The sequence below is a fragment of the Acanthochromis polyacanthus genome, chromosome 17 (assembly GCF_021347895.1).
Source record: "Acanthochromis polyacanthus isolate Apoly-LR-REF ecotype Palm Island chromosome 17, KAUST_Apoly_ChrSc, whole genome shotgun sequence".
Taxonomy (NCBI): Eukaryota; Metazoa; Chordata; class Actinopteri; family Pomacentridae; genus Acanthochromis; species Acanthochromis polyacanthus.
The window spans coordinates 29,854,776-29,874,876 of NC_067129.1; the positions used below are offsets into that span (position 1 = coordinate 29,854,776).

Sequence of the window (20,101 nt, forward strand, 5' to 3'; positions counted from 1 at the left end):
TGTTGGTGCCAGTAAAAGCTAAATCTTTGATGCTTTATATCTATAAACTCATTGCTGCTGCAACAGCCGCATGTCATACACTTAGAAAATGGTGGAAAAAAATTCAACAGTTTTCATCAGATATTGTTCAAAGTGAAACTGTGTAGATTCCAGACTTGCTACATATAAATTAAAATATAAAAAGCCTTTATTTGTTTTAATTCTGATGATGAACAGCTCATAGCTCATGGAACCCCCCCCCCCCCCAAATCAATCTCTGAAATTGATCTGTGGCTGTGTTTACTGCTCCTTATTTTATAATTTTTCAAAATTTTTGTGATTTATTTTTGATTTTAAAGCATTTGGAGCTGTGTGTGTTGCATGAAAGGTGTTTTACACATACCACTTATTCTAGACTCATCACACATAAAGGCTTTAAATATTTCCATTTATTTGTTTAGTTTTGACAACAGCTTACAGCTCATGAAAAAAAATCTTTGAGATGGATCTGTGGATGTATTTACTGCTTTTACTTCAGTATTTCATCATTTTCAAATTGTTTTTTGTGATTTATTTTTAATTTTAAAGCACTTTAAGGGTTGCATGAAAGGTGTTACACACACATTACTCATTCTAGACCCATCACACATAAAGATTTGAAATATTCCCATTTATTTTGTTTTAATTTTGATGATAACGGCTCATGAAACTCCCCAGTGTCTGATGAAAAATACGGAACTTACCCATCGTATTCTAATTATATGAGATGCAGCTGTGTAGTGCATCATGTCCACTAAATTCTGTCTTAAATCTAAGCTGTCTTTTATTTTCTTCTGTCTGGTTCAGGAGCTTAGATGAGTCAGTGTGACAACCAATCACAAACCCAGAGTGTGGCCCACATAATCGAGTTCAAGAGTTCACACTGAGCAGAATTCATTATTCTGTAGCCTAAAGACCCAACACTGTCAGCGGACAGTCGCTTCCTCCCTGGACTCCCACCGGCCGTTCACTCACCCGTCCTCGTTGCCGATGGCGACAACTTTCCCATCTGGCTTCCAGCTGAGGTCGGTGTGTGGAGACAGCTTGTGCTGTTGGGAAGCAGAGCTCACCTCAATAACCTATTCAAATCACCTCTATTTACATTCAGAAGCCGACGGAAAACCGCTCCATTAAAGCTCTGACAGGAAGTATGTAGATGTACAGTGTTGGTTTCCTGCGTGTTTGTCAGGTTTTACTGAGGCTGACAGGTGGGTTTGAAGATTTCAGAGTGCACAGAATGCAGAAATACCAAAGATAAAGGTGGCAGGAACACTGACGACTATTTCTGTCTGTGTAGATATAAAGATTACTTCAGGGCCTTTTATTAAGAATCGATGTGAAATCTTTGTTCAGGGCTGCAGCTGCTAGATGGGGGTGTGGTGGGTGGCACAGGAGGTTGCTTCTAATTTCTACTTTAGTATGAACTTTTTGAGGGAAATGGTTTAATGTTACATGTTGAAGCAGTAAATAGTTCCACAACGTGCCACACTTTCTAACAGTTGTGTATCTTCAGCTACACAGCTTTGTTGCTGTACGTGGGACATCGATGTCGCAGGAATGTAAAAATGGTTTCAAAAGATTCTTAACAAAAGTGTTTTCAATCCGTGTTGTAGGACTCCATGGTACAGTTATTGCTAATCGTGCTGTATACTGCTCCCTGCTGTCATTTTTGGTTTTATTTGTAAGATTTGATCGGCTTTGTTGGTCCGTCTGGCCTTACATGACCTGTCGACGGGCGGACTAACTCCTTTTATTTTTTTAGTTGTTTTGTCTATCATTTTAGGCACAGAGACTTGACTTCTGTGTGTTAGTTGTGTTCACAAGTGAATGTGTTGTGGTGCTATGTAATATGCAGTGTGACAATTTAGATTAAAGTGACATGATTTGACTGTCCTGGTTCTCTCAGGTTCTGATGTGTAACTAGTGTATTATTTATTATATGATTAGCTCTTTTTGGGTTAAATAGAATTTTGACTTTGCTATGTGAGATTTTTGGCAATAAATATCCAGATTTACACAAATACATTCTGTTTTCTGTGTCTTATTTAATGTGTGTCCTGTGGTACGAGGATAAACACTCACAAAATCCTAAATGTTTCATCAGAAAGTAACTGGACTTCATTTCATCCCAGAGGGTTCTTTAGTTCTAACTGACTGATCTCATAGTATTGATGTGTAATTCTGTAATTTCCACATCCAAAGGAATTTGGACAATCTGAACTAGTACTAAAATGTCTGTCTTCTTTACCGCTGTAACAGTACAAATGTTCCAACTGTGGGCTTAACTAGTGCCTAATCGTATTGTATCTCAAGGTATTTATTTTCATCCTCACATGACTTATTGTTTCAGTGGTGAAACTGCCTGGTGAGGGATCTCATTACTGCATTATAAGTACCTGATAAGTGGTGTCGTATATTTCCTCATCCATCCACAAGACAGATGGTTCGAGAAAGATCTGAAGGATCTAAACCAGAACATCCATCTCTAAACAGAGGAGCACCACTTATCAGGTACATATGGTGCAGTCTTTAGGTTCCTCACCAGGCAGTTTCACCAACACTAACACCTTAAATCAAGCACAGTAGGTCCTCGGTTTACGACGTCCTCGACCTACAGCGTTTCGTGATTACGTCACCATCTACAATAAATTTGTTAAGAAAGTCTTGTTCCATCAATCTGACGTACGCCGTTTGCAATGTTAAAACAAATTTTGCGTGGGAACTAGTTGGCGAGTAGAGCGGATGAATACGCCATCACGCAGAACTATAGAACTATACGAGTAAGACGGCTTTGCTTACATTCTCTGGTTGTACGCCATGTTGGATTGTGCTACATTCATTTTCTTTCGTTTGTGTTGTTTTTTTGGAAACTTTTTGTCCTTCATTACGGCTCCCAAGCATAAGTCAGACTCTTCTGATGCTTCGAAGAAAAGGAAAGACATCTCCATGGAAGTAAAATTAGATATAATAAAATGCTTGGAAAAGGGCGAAACACCGACAAACATTGGCCGGTTGCTTGGCCCAAGTCACACAACTGCCTCGACGACCATCAGCGATAAAAAAAGCATATACTTGGACATTACATTTACAGTTATGTACTTATGTGAGTTCTAAATAACGTTATGTCACACCGGTGGAACAGAATTTCAATGCAAGTCGAGACTCCCTTGTAATTTGGAGGGAGAATAAACACTTGGACTTCCCCATTAGTCAGTTAGAACCAATGAAACATCTTGGATGAGTGAAAAATGTCTTAAACGGATCCTGGATTAACAGGAATCTACAGAGACATGAAAACTGGTCCACTGTGTGCACTGGACGGATGATTCTGGCCAAATTTTGTGAGTGTTTAACACTTAAAACTCAAGATTGCAGCTAAAACAGTCCAGTTCTTCCATCAACATCCATCCCACCTTGATGTTGTTTGTGTCTCTGATGAGACGGTCGATGTCTGAGGCATCTCCACTGAGTTTGGACGGATCGTGCTGCAGAATAACTCCTTCGCCGGCACAGCTGTACAGGCTGTAGCTCGGTTTTCCTCCTGCTGCACCTGAACATCACACAAAAACACATTTATACACGTTTTAAGGATGCTGGCTTGACTTCCTGCTACAGACAAACTGTTTTATAAAGATTGGTTTGGGTTTTTTGGCTCAGCTGCTGGACGAATATTTAAACTCAGCTGTGTTTTCAAGCTGTGCTGCATTTCAGGGAACATCTTTACTAAGGTTAAACATGGAGTCCCTCAGGGTTCTGTCTTAGGACCAATACTGTTCACATTAGACATGCTTCCTTTAGGCAATATTATTAGAAAGCACTGTATTAATTTCTACTGCTACGCTGACGACACTCAATTGTATTTATCTATGAAGCCAGATGAAACTGATCAGTTAGCTAGACTGCAAAACTGTCTTAAGGACAGAATGACCTGGATGACCTGTAATTTCCTACTACTAAATTCAGACCAGACTGAAGTCATTGTATTTGGCCCCAAACATCTTAGAAACTCGCTTTCAAAGCATATGGTTGCTCTGGATGGCATTACATTGGTCTCCAGTACTACTGTGAGGAACCTTGGAGTTATCTTTGACAAGGACATGTCCTTTATCTCACACATAAAGCAAGTCTGTAGGACTTCATTTTTCCAGTTGAGAAATATTGTAAAAATCAGGAACATTCTGTCTCAGAGTGATGCAGAAAAACTAGTTCATGCTTTTGTTACTTCCAGGCTTGACTATTGTAATTCCTTATTATCAGGATGTCCCAATAACTCTCTCAAACATCTACAGTTGATCCAAAATGCTGCATCCAGAGTACTGGCGGGAGTCAGCAAGAGAGATCATATTTCTCCTATACTGGTTTCTCTTCATTGGCTTCCTGTTAAATCCAGAATAGAATTTAAAATCCTTCTTCTGACATATAAAGCTCTTAATAACCAATCTCCATCATATCTTAAAGATCTGATAGTACCTTATTATCCTAGTAGAACTCTTCGCTCTCAAGCTGCAGGCTTACTTGTTGTTCCTAGAATTTCTAAAAGTAGAATGGGAGGCAGAGCCTTCAGTTATCAGCGCCTTTCCTGTGGAACCTGCTCCCAGTTTGGGTTCTGGAGGCAGACACCCTCTCTGTTTTTAAGACCAGGCTTAAAACCTTCCTTTTTGACAGATCTTATAGTTAGGGCTGACTGTGTGACCCAGAGGGGGTCAGCTGGAGTCTTCCTCTTGGACGTCCCTTAGTTCTGCCTCTAGTCATGCTGCTATAGGCCTATAGGCTGCTGGAGGACTTCTCTTGACGCACTGAGCCCTTCTCTATCTACCTTTAGATTTAATATATACCGTTATTGCATTGCACTAACTCTGTTTCCCCCTGTGCTATTTCTCTGAGTGTCCCTGGTCCCAGAGCTGGATGCTTCAGATCTGTAGTTGATGTTCCACCAACTGGTCCAGTCTCCACCATGTCCACTGTGGGATGCTGCTGCTGACCTTCCTCCAGCCCTCTGCTTCCAGCTACTCATTTCCACCAGTCTGCTCTGCATCACCCTCACTTTACTTGATATGCTCTTTTACATAATTTTGAGTTTCCTACCAGCTATATATGTAGTATATTTATTGCCAGAGCCGTACATCATAACAGTAAACTATGAATCAGTTTCAATGTTAGCTTCTACTTTGTATGTATCATCTGTCTTATCATGCATGTATCAAATTGTGTGTTTTATGTTCCCTGTTCCCCTCCCCCTCTCTACCTCTCTACCTCTTTACCTCTTCTGTCCCTCTAAACCCGTCCGGCCAGCAGCAGATGGTCCCCCACATAAAGAGCCGGGTTCTGCTCGAGGGTTTATCCCCTGTTAAAAGGTTTTTTTTCTTGCCACTGTTGCCTTAGGGCTGCTCTGGGTTTCAGGCACAAGGGTTCTGTAAAGCGTCTTGAGACAATTTGACCTGTAATTGCCGCTATATAAATTGAATTGAATTGAATCTTTGATGTCCAACTACATCCTAAATGCATTTCCAAATCTTTTTTACACCCTGCAGCAGCACACATAATATAGCAAAAACACAGAAAACCTGTTATTTGATTGCTTTCTGGTAGGAGAAAGCCTCATTACAAGCTGTTTTAAAGAGATGCAGGCTTGTCTGAAGGGCATGTTTGCAACCAGATCACACACAAATGGTATAAAAATAGTATATTGGTCACTTTAATGTTCTTCAGCAGAAAAACATACAAGAAGCTCATTGATTTAAGGCTTATTCCATCTAAAATCATCAGCAGCTTTCTGCTCGACTACTGAAATTTATTTCATCAAAAACCTGAAATATATTAGTGGAAAATATTAAATATTTGATATATGAAGCTATAACTTACTGTTGAACTTCACTATTGTTGTCAACACTTTAACTGAATTCAGAATATTTTCTTTAACTACTTGCTTTGTTGGTTTCATTTACTATTTGTTTTTAGGTTTAATCTGCTGTTTTAATATTGAGAGTGACGTGATTTTATTTATTTATTTTAATTTCACAAATATCTCTATAAAAATCTATATTTCATGCTATAAAAAGTTCAAATAGGAGATGGTCGAGCTGAAATAGTTTGAAAAATGTGACAATTTGAGATGGAAAAAGCATCTTCAAGGCTTAACTATAAAGACTCAGCATTCAGTGACAGTTAAAAACCCATTCTGATGGTTTCTACAGGGTTCATCTACTTCTACCTAAACTTATGGAAAGATGAAAATGTTTAAGCATGTAGAGGACTTCATACAGATAAAGAAGCAGCAGCTGGTCCGGATTCACTCTGCACACTCCTGGTAAGACATCAGAGTCAATCAGAACTCTGAGGCGAGCTGAACCGGTGCCAGTGCTGCAGGTAAACAAATTAGAGGCTCCTTTTGTTCGTTTAGGAGCCATCAGCAGACCGTTGGCACGGCAACAATTACATTTTTGCAGCCTCAAAGCCGAGTGAGTGATACGCTAATCAAAATGTCATCTACCGACAGCTGGTAAAATTAACTTCCTGCGTCTTGATTTCCCCACAAGCGGCTCGAGTGGAGGGAGGTGAGCCGTAAGTGTTTCCTCGCCTCATTCAATTACAGAGCCGATTACAAGGGGGCGTGCAGAGATGTTTGGCATTTTTTCGCTGAGTCGCTGCTTTTCCGGCGTCCCACTGCCAGTGTTTTTGCTGGGTCAGAGCGTTCAGAGCTAACGGCAGCAGTTGCTAAGAGTTCATTAAGAACTTACCAAACGACATCGGGGGGACTGGGGGTCCCCAGGCCAACGTGTACACTGTTTTTCGGTGATAGGAGCTCGATATCTGAGGAGGCCTGGGAGGAGACGAAGCAGAACAAATGCCCAGTCAGGGACCATTGATGAGGAGAGCTGCAGGAAAACGGGACTCTGAGGCCTCGAGGGATTACGAAGAATCCACAAGGCTCCCAGCAAACGCAAGCAAAGGTTTGACTTTGTGACTTTCAGAAAAAGTTTCCAAAGCCAAAGTTCAACAGAGATCACAACAATCATCTTTTCTGAAGCTGAAAATCATTTTGGACGTCACATTCTAAAGATGCATGGAAAAGTTTTTAGATTAAATTCAGTATTTTCTCACAAAACACAGACGTATCACTGAGGTCGAACAAACACAATTCAATGATAACATCCCAGAGTGTGCATACGTTAAAGTTTACATGTAGTCTGTTGAGCTGCTGCACTGTTTTGGATTTCATTTAGTGTTTTTTATAAGAAAAGATACAATGAGAGCCTCATGTTGTTCAGTTTTAACATCAAGACAATGTGGCAGCAATTCTGCACCAGTATCCTACCAATGAGTCCACATCATTATTTTGTCAAAATATCCAAAATCTGGAACTTTGTCGTGCCATACTCAGCCAACATCAAATTCTACCAATCTTAGAGCCTCAAAAGTTGGTGAAATGTCAACCAAAGACTGTATTTTTAGTCGTAAATATGGATCCATCCATATATATACACACTTGCAAGAACTTTCTAGGGCCACAATACTACCTTTTCCCTCCATTTTCGAGGGCTACAAATTCTAAAAATGGTCTCTCCTGGACCACCTACAATTATTGGATCTGCTGGAAACAATTTTGTCTGTTCTCTCACCAAAGTTTATGGCTGTGGGAGTCAGATTTCTGGAACTCTTTGAATGTCTTCCCAAGTAAGGTCTTTTTGTTAAGGTAAAACTATATGCACCCTTAAGTCTAAAAACCAATGGAACTAACAGTGAAGTGAGCTAAAGAACCAAGAAGACAGTGCAAGTAAGGAGTGGATAACATGTGAAAAAAGGATCTTACTTGTTTGAGAAGACGTCGTAGATTCCAACTTTACCGTCATCTGTTCCAAAGGACAAGGACCCTTCTTTCGTCGGATGCCACGCCAGCTGCGATAAATGAAGAGTTTCTTAGTGCATCTTATCCTAACGGCTTCTTTTGTTTCATCTAAGAATTTAACAGCTCCATGCCTGATATAATTCACGCACTATCATCAAACTCTGGTATAATGGGAGTTGAAAGATTTGAGTAAAACTTAAAGGATGTAAAAACTAATAAGTTATAGCAAGTTTACCAATAGCACTTGAATTTTAAGGTTGCAAATGGCTAATAGGAGAGTCTGTGAGCTTATCAGTAGTTCAGGCATCTAATTTATAAAAAACGACAGTCAGAAAACAGAAAAAGTGACTTTTATTCATCACAAATACAGTTTTTTCTCTCTCATACATCAGCTTGGTAGAAAGTTTAGCTCAGAGCTCGTTATCAGACATTATCAGAGATTGCAGCTGTGATTGCTGAAAGGTGCTATGATTTGCTTGCATCTACTAGAAATTTTGCACTTGTACGTGTACAAGGGTATCCTGGTATCAAACGTGCAACCTTTATTATTAGTAGTGGATTGTCAGAAAGTTGGACTGAGAGCAGCTCATAAGTACAACATGCAATCCTTGGAGAAATTGCAGCTGTGGTTGCTGAAAGCTGCTACGACTTGACGAGCTCTGACATCTAATTTATCACAAAGTCGACAGAAAACAGAGAAAGTGACTTTTGTTCGTCACAAATACACTTTTTTCTCACATATACCAGCTTGGTAGAAAGTTGGGCTCAGAGCTCATAACTAGAATATGCAATTCTTGGAGAGATTGCAGCTGTGATTGCTGAAAGCTGCTACAACATGCTTGCGGTTACTATATAAGAGATTTCGCATTTGTACATGTAAAAGTGTATCCTAGGATCAAACATGCAACCCTTATTATTAGTAGTAGACTCCTTAAACTGAGGGAAATATCACTGTTTTGTTTAGCTCTGAAAATCTATTTCTGAAAACTACATACAGACTTAAATATGAAATGCTATCAATTCTAGCTACATAGTAGGTCATGTAGCATTTCATAAGCATTGGTTCACCACTAAGAAATGATGTAAATATTCTATGATGCTAAATTTACTTCTTACCGCTGTGACCTTGGACTTGATGCCCTGCCAGAAGGACCTGGTGTCGTACTGGTTCTGGGTGGTCAGCGTGTTCCAAACCCGGATCATGTTGTCGCCGACACCCAGCGCCAGACACCCAGAACCCACCGGGGAGAAGCTCAGGGCGTAGACGAACCCACCGAGGGTGGGCAGAGTCCAGCAGCAGTCCAGAGAGTCCAGGTCCCAGCATTTGATCTGGAGGGAAAGTCGAGATGCTAGCGGCTTTTCTGTAAAGTAAAATTAACTTGACCACATGAACATTGCAGGAAGAACTGTGACATTCTGAGAAATATTCTTTTTCACTTTTAGGACACAAACAAGATAAATGACCCTCTCTCATGTCTGCATGTTAAATGTGCAGCTGAACCCTGCAGCCAGTTAGCCTAGCATAGCACAAAGTCTGACACATGGGAAACATGTTTTCACAAATTTTACTCAGTTTATACTAAATACAGTCTTTGGTTGACATTTCACCAACTTTTAAGGCCTCCAACATCAGTACAATTTACCTGCAAACTGTCAAAAAATGCCTCAAAGCTGTCCAAAAATCTATCAAATTTGGGCAAAATGACTTGAAACTGTCACAAAATTGCAATGATGAATAACTGTTGGTCCTTGAAAATGGAACAACGGTGGCATTGACGCCCCAGAAAGCTCCTGCAAATGTTTATATATGGATGGATCCATGTTTCCTACTAAAAATACAGTCTTTGGTCGACATTTCACCAACTTTTGTGGTATGCTGGGTGCACTACAGCCAACAGGAGAGCGCTGCAGAGAGTGATCAGCGCTGCAGAGAGTGATCAGCGCTGCAGAGAGTGATCAGCGCCGCCCAGAAGATCACTGGCTGCCCCCTCCCTGGACAATATCGCCAGCTCTAGCTACCACAGCAGAGCTACAAACATTATCAAAGACCCATCCCACCCCAGTCACAATCTGTTCAACCTTCTGCCCTCTGGTCAACACTACAGAACACAGAAAACAAAAACAAATAGACTCATGGACAGTTTCTTCCCCAGAGCCATCAGTGCTCTGAACAAGAAAACATGAACACAATAACATCACTGGGAACATGCATTATACATGCAATTGTGTGTAATATTCATTTCACAATGAGTCTCTGTAAAGTCACTTTATCAGTATGTAAAATCTAAAGCTCTTGTTTTACTATAATTGCCGTTCTTTCCCATTGTATTTTAACAGCATTTTATTCTATTTTTAATTATTGTTTATTGTATTGTATTTTTATTGTATATATTTTTCTAAGCAGCAAATGGAGCAGCGCTCCCAATGTCACTGTATACTCGATATACAATGACAATAAAGGCTTTCTATTCTATTCTAAACTTTTGAGACTCTAACATCAGTAGAATGTGATGTGGGTTAAGTTTGACCAGACAAGGTTCCATCCATCCATCCATTGTCTACACACCGCTTTATCCTCATTAGGGTCATGGGGGGTGCTGGAGTCTATCCCAGCTGACTCGGGTGAAGGCAGGGGACACCCTGGACAGGTCACCAGTCTGTCACAGGGCTACATATACAGACACACAATCACACTCACATTCACACCTACGGACAATTTAGAGTAACCAATTAACCTCAGCATGTTTTTGGACTGTGGGAGGAAGTCGGAGTACCCGGAGAAAACCCACGCATGCACAGGGAGAACATGCAAACTCCATGCAGAAAGATCCCAGACCCACCCTGGGATTTGAACTGGGGATCTTCTTGCTGCAAGGTTAAGGCTGAAAGTGCTAACCACTACTGCACTGTGCAGCCGACAAGGTTCCAGTTTGTTGATATTTTGTTAAAATGTTGATGTGGACTCATTGACTGAAACACAAAAACTGGTTCACAGCGGTACAAGATGCTTCCACATTGTCTTCATGTGTAATTTTAACATCATATGAAGCTCGTTTTGCCTTCATTTGCTTTAGTAGGAACTATGGACACATTCATATTTATACACTTACAGGAATTTTCTGTAGCCCCCAGCACCAAAAGTTTGCACTTCTTCCCATTTTCAAGAGCCAATAATTAGACATTTGTCTTATCTTGCAGCAATTTAGTAATTTGTAACTGTTGGAAACTATTCTGTCTGTGTCCTCACCAAATTTCACTGCGTGGGAGTTTTATTTCTGGAGACACTGATGCCTTAAAATGACTTCCCCAGCTTTTTAGGGGAATTTCATTCTCAAGATCCAGCCAAAACACGTTTACAGAATTTAGTTTTAGGTCCTAAACAACAAACAAACAAAATATGCAAATAGAAATGTCACTTTCATAATTAGTTTTTATACTTATTAAATTCTCAAGTGTTAATTATTGAGCTTTAGTTGCGCTGCCGAGGCGGGTTTAGCTTCCCTGTTTCCAGTCTTTACACTGAGCCAAACGAAGGTTTGGAGAAACATTAATGCAGCAGCTAATGATTATTTTCAACCCTGATTAACCAGTCAATTATTTCCCTTAATAGCAGATTAGCCGTTTGGTCTCTAAAATGTCAGAACATTCGATCAGTGTTTCCCAGGATGACAAACGTCTTGTTTGGTCCACAACACAAAGACATTCAGTTTACCGTCATAGAGGAGGAAAGAAACCAGAAGACAGTCACAGTCAAGAAGCTGCAGCTCTATTTTCTCTATTATTAATTACTCAAATCAACAATCTATCGTTGCACTTATAATCTAGAAATATTTCACGTCTTGTTCTCCCTACAAAACCATGTTTAAAATGTGGATTTAAAAGAGCCAGTTCAACCAGAATACTCTCTTCTACTAACCAGAGGTTTTTCTGTTTTGCTGTGAAAGTCAACAGAAGTCCAGCTCCTGATTTGAACCCCAAAAATCTCAATCCAGACCAAAGAAAGGCGACCCACCTCTCTGTCCATGGAGGTGCTGATGAGCAGCTCCTTCCCGTCCGGCAGCTGAAAGGAACTCGTGTTGAAGACGATCCTGCTGTGGTTCTGACCCTCTGAAGACGTTCCAAACAGATTCCACCTCTGCTTCCCTGATTTAGCCAAGTCCCACATCATCAACTCACCACTGGAGATGAGAGGAAAGAACTGATTTCATTCACATGAACTTAACACAAAGAGGCCAAAAAGAAAAACTCTCCCATAAAGTGCTTTTTTTTCTTACATTTTAATGTCTTTGTTTGGTAATGTAAATTCACAATCTGACCTAGAGACAATATGACGCTAAATAAAAAGTTGCAAAAATAGAAACTACAAGTTATTTTGCATGTTTCTTTTTATTAGCAGCAACTCCTGCTTGCAACTGCATCACAACGAGACAACATCAAGACTCTTGGAAGTCTGAAAGTGTCTGTAAAATGGTTTTTATACTGCAGTGAAAACATCTGCTGGGTCATTCAGTTCACCGCTGACCCTCATGTGTGTCAGATTTGGTATTTTTGTGCATGTTAGTGAGTAAAACATGTAAAATGTTTGGTCACAGATTATTCAAAGATTCTTAAACAGGGTTGAATCATGTCAATGTTTATGCTGTTTTCTTTGCATAAATCTGTGGGTCAATGCTCAGCTTTGGAAAAATAATCCAAACTAAGTTTTGAGTCAATTTGCACAATTTTGAGTCCTTTGGGACAGTTTTGGACAATTTTTAAAGCATTTTAGACCATTTTTAAAAACTAACTGAGGACAAATTTCAAACCTATTTGGACAGGTTTAGGTCCTTTAGACAATTTCTGTGTCATTTTGGACAAGATTCCAGTCATTTTGGGCTACTTTGTGTCCTGTTCTACATTTTTTTGGGGCAATTTTAGACAGTTTTTAACTCAAATAATGTTTGTCATGTTTTTGGTTCTTTGGGCAATTTTGAGTCCCTGAGGACAATTTTTGAGTCAGGTTAGACAAGATTCCAGTCGTTTTGGGAATTTTTTTTAGGTAATTTCACACAATTTGTAACTCATAGAATGTAGCTAGAGTCATTTATGACAAGTTTTAAGCTACTTTGGCCAATTTTCAGTCCCTGAGGACGATTTTTGAGTCGTGTTAGACAAGATTCCAGTCCTTTTGGGAACTGTTGAATCCTGCTGGGCCACTAGTTCATCATTTTAGACAAGTTTAAAAATATTACAATGGTTTTCAGCTCATTTTGGACAAGTCTCAAGTCATTTTGGGCAACTTTGTGTCCTAATGTAAATTTTTTTAGGCCATTTCACGCAGTTTCTAACTCATATAATGTCGCCAGAGTCATTTATGACACGTTTTTAGTTACTTTGGGCAATTTTGAGTCCCTGAGGACGATTTTTGAGTCGTGTTAGACAAGATTCTAGTACTTTTGAGAATTTTTTAATCCTGCTGAACCATTTTATAATCACTTCAGACAAGTTCAAAAACATTTAAATGGTCTTCAGCTCATTTTGGACATGACACTGTTACTTGGCTAAAGGTTTTCCAACTCATAGTGCTTCAAAGAATTTCATGGAAGGTGGTCCCATAAGGGTTTGACTTGGCTCTGCTGACTGATGACTGAGTTCTACTGCTATCATGTTTAATCCATCCATGATCGATACGACGTGGTTTTACCTGAAGCAGCTCGACACCAGCTGCCTCGGTCGTCCCTTCGGCCAGTGGACGTTCAGCCAGAGTCTCTCTTTGACGCCGGGGTCGACCGCAGAGCCTCTTCTCTTCAGATACGGCAGCTTTAACGTTGTAACGCCTGCAAAAAGATAAACATCGTGGAGTTTTATCTCTGAGTGGGGTTTTAGTCGTACGTACACGCTCAGAGACTAAACCAAAGCATTCTCTGATCTATGTTTGATTAAAAAAAGTTCAGGAAGCTGCTTATTCCTGCTCCATGACAACCACTGAATGCATTTAAAGCAGCTTTATATGACTTGAGATGTTCATTTTATGATTCTGCCTGGATCATCTTTACTGAAGCCTTGCAGCATATTTTTCTGTGATTTTATGACACTGTAATGCATCCTTTGTATCACGTAAAAATACTTAAACCTGCTGAATCTGTTGTCCTGACACGGATGGATTCTTTCTTCTCCTTTCTGTCAGTTAAATAAAAACACAACAACCATTGGGAGAAAAATGACATTAATAGACAGAATAGATTCTTCGCTGCCTGCGGCAAGAACAAAAGTTAAATAAAAACACATTTTAAGAACTTTCCTGCAGGACTCAGCTGATTCTTGACACCTTTTTGTTAAATACTGATGAACTAACCTACTTTAAGCTTTATTACTGCGACTGCTGAGCAATGAAAATCAAACAAAGTACCCAAACGGAGCCTGAAATGAGTTCAGTTTGTGTAGCTGCTGTTTTTACTTCCTAAATTCTACAACTCAGCTCACACCTTACACCTGTTTAGTGTCTTTTATTACATGTGACAAATGTAATAGTTGTACTGTATTAAGCTTAATTTACTTTAATAACAGCAGAAACAGGGTAAAAAATGAGGAGATTAGTTGTGTTTGCTTGCAGCTGCATCACAATGAGACAATATCCAGACTCTGAAAGTGTCTGTAGAGCAGCTAAAACATCTGCTGGGTCATTCAGTTCACCAATTTCTATAAAAAGTTCACCCCTGACCGTCTCATGTTTGTCAGATTTGGTGTTTTTGTGCATGTTATTAAGTAAAATTGGTCAAATCTTTGTTCAAAAATTGTTAAAGAAGGTGGAATCATGTCAATATTTACGTCCTTTTCTTCATGCCAATCTGTGGATCAATGTTTGAATCCATAACCTGTGAAGTGACGTCGTTAGAGTCCTGAAGCTTTGCAGGCTCACTGATCTGTACATGCGGTCTCCAGTGCTTTGGTAGAATAACACAAACCAAGTTTCAAGTCATTTTGTGCAATTTCAGACAATTTTGGAGTCATTTTGTGTAAGTTTCAAAGCATTTCAAACTGTTTTAACTCATAGATGACAGGTTTTAAGTTACTTTGGCCAATTCTGAGTCCTTTTGGACAATTATTAAAGCATTTTAGACCATTTTATATTAATTTAGGGCATGTTTTGGATCTATTTGGACAGGTTTGGGTCTTTTTGCACAATTTTTGAGTCATTCTGGACAAGATTCCAGTCTATTTGGGAAATTCTGAATCATGTGGGACCATTTTTATTATTTTATTAGTTTAAAAACATTAAAATGGTTTTCCACCTATTTTGGACAAGTTTCAAGTAACTTTGGGCAACTTTGTACAATTTTAGGCAATTTTAGACAGTTTTGAATTCAAATAATGCAAGTTGGGTCGTTTATGACAGATTTTAAGTTACTTCAGGCATTTCTGAGTCCTTTTGGACAATTTTGGATACACCTTAAAGCATTTTTGACCATTTTTTAAACTAATTTAGGACAAGTTTCAAGTCTATTTGGGCAGGTTTGGGTCCTTTCGGACAATTTTTGGGTCATAATGCAGCTAGAGTCGTTTATGACAGGTTTGAAGTTACTTTAGGCCGACTTTGAGTCGTTTTGAATGCTTTTGAGCACATTTTAAAGCATTTTTTAAAAATTAATTCAAGTTTAGAGTCTATTTGGACTGGTTTGGAGCCTTCTGGACAATTTTTAAACTGTTTTGAGAATTTTTGAAGCCATTTTTTAATCATTTTACACAAGTTTCACAACATTAAAATGGTTTTCAGCTCATTTTGGACAGGTTTCAAGTAATTTTGCAAACTTTGTGTCCCTTTGTACATTTTTTAAGGCAAACCCTATATAGTGTCTTTTATTACATGTGACAAATGTAACAGTTGTACTGTATTAAGCCATTTTCACATTCATAACAACAAAGATAGGATAAAAAAAATGACGATATTCCTTCTATTTGCTTCACCTTTCCCCCTCGCTGTGCTCCAGATCCTCACAGTTTGGTCTTTGCTTCCAGATGCCAGGTAGCCTCCTTTCTCCTCGGCTGCAGACACTCCGTTGGTTGCTGGAGCAAAAAAAGTCTCATTTCAAACAGTTTCAAATGAGCAAAACACTTCAAAATGAATGAAGCTGCTGCTGCAGAGAGGAACTCCTTGTTTTTTGTAACTGACTGCAGGCTGCTACCTTCACCGTCCTCAGGTCTGCTGTAGAAAACGTCCTCGGTGGCGACAGGTGACCAGGCCAGCGAGTGGATCTCGTCGTCGTGTCCACGGAGACGATGCGTCACTTCACCCTTTTTACTCACATCGATGAGGACGATCATCCCGTCTTTGTACCTGCAAACATCCCAATTACTGTCATCTGTTGTTTGATACATACAGAAGGTTTATGTCGACATTATTATCTTATAAAATCAGAACAATCTCCATTAAAATCTAAGACATTTCAGTCTTTTTAACCAGCCGAAAACACCCTGAAAACAGCAGTAACAGTCACACAGCTGGATGGCAGGCTACCTTCACAAAACTGAGGGCAACAGCCAACAGATGAATTCATTTCACAGACATTAAATAAGGTTTTATTCTCTCTTGCATATGTAAAAACTACAGTTAACCCAGAATATTTGAGCTTTTGCAACTGATTTTAATCAAATTTTTGTCTCTTGAGCACAGTCTGTGGTATTAAACTACAAGAAAAAAAAATGAAAAAGCAGCCAGGATTCATCCATTTTTCACAATTAAAACTAGAAAAGCACTCAGAGAGTGCAGACCTCCGCCAAGGATAGAGAGGAAAACAGGAAACCCATGCAGTAAAGGATCATGAGCTGGAATCAAACCTGCGTCTCTGACACAGTTCTGTTTATGAATCACCTTCTTAACCAGTTGAGCTATCTGGACACCTTGCTCCACTTTGTTGGACGACATACTAACCTGTGATGTTTTTGTCATATTTTGGACCACATATTAAAACATACTAAAAAATTCAAAGTGATCCAGAATCCAGGATCCTTTCCGGATTGCCACCAAAATTAAATCAGCTCTTCCTCTTACCATAGTCTACATCCCCTCAAAATTTCATCTGAATCTGCCCAGGCGTTTTTGAGTTATCTTGCTAACAGACAGACAGACAGACACCGGGTGTCACATAACTTCCTTGGCGGAGGTAATGACATTACTTTGACGTAGTGCGTTTTCTCATCACGTTTCGGATCTATTAGGACAGGTTTAGGTCATTCTGGACAAGATTCCAGTCATTTTGTGCAACTTTGAGTTCTCTTGGATAATTTTCGAGTCATTTTGTGTAAGTTTCAAAGCATGTTAAAATGCTTTTTAACTCAGTAACTCAGTAACAGTTACTTTGGCCAGTTTTAGGTGTTTGTGGACAATTTTGGACACATAAATCATTTGGGACCATTTTTTAAACTGATTAACGACAAGTTTTGAGTCTATTAGGACAGGTTTGGGTCTGTTTGGAAAATTGTTGAATCTGTTAGACCATTTTTAATCATTTCAGACAAATTTCAAAACATTAAAAAAAAATGCTTTTTAGCTCATTTTGGACAGGTTTCAAGTAATTTTGCACAACTTTGTGTCCTTTTCTATGTTTTTTTAGCCAATTTTAGACAGTTTCTAACTCAAATAATGTAGCTGGAGTTATTTATGACAGGTTTTAAGTTACTTTGGGCAACTTTGAGTCCTCTTGGATAATTTTGGAGTCATTTTGTGTAAATTTCAAAGCATGTTAAATTGCTTTTAACTCGTTTATGCCAGGTTTTATGTTGCTTCGGACAATTTTGAGTCCTTTTGGACAATTCTGGGCATGTTTTAAAGCCAGCAGAACCAGGCCATTTAAGCTGTTGCAACCGATTTTATTCAAATTTTCCATCTCTTCAGCACAGACTGTGGGACTGAGGTATTAAACTATCATAAAGAATTTAAAAATCAGCCAGGAATCACCCTTTTTCACAATTAAAATGATATTATCTTGACTTTGTGCGTTTTCTCACCCAACGGCGACACAGCTCCAGGTGTGAGGGGAGCAGCTGAGGCAGAAGATGGTCCTCGGCTCGGGGAAGAAGCTGCTGGTGTCTCCGGTGTTGTACCAGTGACAGATCACGATGCCTTTCTCATCCCCCGACACCACCAGGTTCTTCTCCACCGGGGACCAGTGCACCGCCGACACCGGGTTCTGTCAGGACAAATCCTTATTTAGGTTTCTCAGGAAGGTTTTAGTCTGTTATCATGATGAGGATTCTACCTTCACATCTGATGTCTTAACTCATCTGAGCCCTGTAATGTTAAATTTCTCCTCTGTGACATTAATAAAGTCTATCTTATCTTATCTTATCTTATCTAAAAACGTTCTCTGAATCTGGGGATTAGAAATGTGTTACGACTGATTTCTGTTTTGCCAGCAGTTATTCAAAAATAAACACGGCTTGTATTTTTCAGGTGAAACCACACAAACGTTTTGGCTCCAAGGCATCATTTGGAGCAAATAATGGAAAGTAAATAAGCCCTGCCCTCTCCAACCTTGATAACAGTTTTAAAAATGTCCTCCAGAGAGACACTGAATCGCCGGGCTGCACAAATCTGTGTTTATCAGCATAAAAACTGTTCCTGTCGAGCTCAGACGCTTCAGCTTCTGTCTCCGGTGTCCAATCTCATTATGAAAGCGCAGAAACGTGAAACCAAGCGGCAGACAGCGGCCTGTAGGGGGAAACCGATTCTGAGAAAAGCGACTCCCACCTGATGAGCTGCATGTTCTCTGATTAGCGTCCTCTTGTCCGAGTCCCAGAAGCGAATGCTGCCGTCGGTGGAGGAGCTGACACAGATGTGGCTCTGAGCTTCATGCTGGCAGAAAGAGACGCCGGAAACCAGGTCTTTATGGCCCACAAGCTCACCTGAAGGACACACAAAGATGATTTACAGGTCATAACTACAGCCACTTAGACTGAACAAACTGCTTTGTTTTGTCTTCTGTGACTATGAGAAGTGTGGAAAGTCAGACAAAATCCACCCCAGACATGCATTTGAGTTAACTAGACCGATTACTGGTATTTAACAAGACTTTATATTTGGAACCAATAAATATTTTCAGAAAAATCTGAATGACAAAATCTCCAATATAAAACATACATGAATACCTTTGTCTATTTATGTTTTACATGTTAAATACAAAGAGAACCTTTAATATTGATCCTACAGTGCTGATTGGCTAATAATCGTGACATGTAACCAATCAAATGATGCTGTGGGCAGGACATTTATCAAAACCACAGAGAGGCAGCTGCACATTTTTAAATTACGTATTTTATTGGGAAATAGAGAAAAAAATATACATGGACATAAATGATTGGAAATAAATGCTGAATATTGAAACACATAATCTGTCAACTCCTAATCTGGCCTCTGATTTTACAGGAAATCTGCATAACTGTGTGAGTTTTGCTGCTGTCTGAATTAAACGAACATATTTCATTATGTGTGGAACATTTGATTCGTAGGCCGGAGCATCACTCCTTGAATTTATGAAACAATTGCAGCTCCAGTCATTTGAATTGTTGTAGTTTTGATAAATATCTTGATTACTAGTTCAGTTTCACCTTCAGTTATATAGTTATTTCCAAACACAGACAGTCTAAAACTCCTATTTATTCAAATTAAACTGAGGGAAGCAGTATATTTTGGTGTTTTTGCTTCATATGTGACACAAACAAATAATCACATCTGTGACTGAGTGACTGGTTAATCAATTATCACTTCATTTCATCACTAGTTAGCATTTCAGTCAGACTATTTCATATTTTTTAATGTTGTGAGCAGATTTACTGTCTCCTACCTGCGTTTAAACCTTATTTAAGACGACAGAGACTTCAGGTGGACTCACCTGTGACCCTGCAGGTAGATGCAGACACATCCACCAGGCAGATGATGTTTCTGGCTCCGACCCCCAGCAGCCCCCCGCGGCTCACGTCGCTGCAGCGGGAACAGTACCAGTTGGGGGAGGCGTGGAGGGACCGGTCCGGCATGGCGCCTGGGAGGGTTAAAAATAGATTTTCTCTAATAAAGTCTGAAAACACCACAAAACTCAAACTTCTCACATGTTACCAGAACTGTCGTAGCTACAACATTGGCGGCCGTACGGCTCAGCGTGGTGTCGTAAATTCTGCCGGTGTCGACTACGGAAGCCCATGTGTGCCAAAGCATGCCGAGTTTGCTATTTTTAACTCAACTATTCCATTTTATTACCTATAATA

General features: G+C 39.6%; 1 protein-coding gene across 2 annotated transcripts in view; it reads right to left on the reverse strand.

The window, feature by feature from the left end:
* Positions 1-20,010, reverse strand: part of gemin5 (gem (nuclear organelle) associated protein 5) — a 37,384-nt gene extending 17,374 nt beyond the window's left edge. For both annotated transcript variants that reach the window (XM_051937943.1, XM_051937942.1), the window contains exons 1-12: positions 19,732-20,010; positions 18,591-18,745; positions 17,849-18,030; positions 16,027-16,178; positions 15,809-15,907; positions 13,548-13,680; positions 11,877-12,042; positions 8,981-9,193; positions 7,829-7,914; positions 6,756-6,838; positions 3,432-3,568; positions 994-1,067 (exon numbers count right to left, since the gene is read on the reverse strand). In XM_051937943.1, coding sequence (XP_051793903.1) covers positions 994-1,067; positions 3,432-3,568; positions 6,756-6,838; positions 7,829-7,914; positions 8,981-9,193; positions 11,877-12,042; positions 13,548-13,680; positions 15,809-15,907; positions 16,027-16,178; positions 17,849-18,030; positions 18,591-18,745; positions 19,732-19,873 — 1,622 coding nt within the window. In that variant the 5' untranslated portion in view covers positions 19,874-20,010. The remainder of the gene's footprint in view (positions 1-993; positions 1,068-3,431; positions 3,569-6,755; positions 6,839-7,828; positions 7,915-8,980; positions 9,194-11,876; positions 12,043-13,547; positions 13,681-15,808; positions 15,908-16,026; positions 16,179-17,848; positions 18,031-18,590; positions 18,746-19,731) is intronic.
* Between the last annotated feature and the right edge of the window lie 91 nt (positions 20,011-20,101).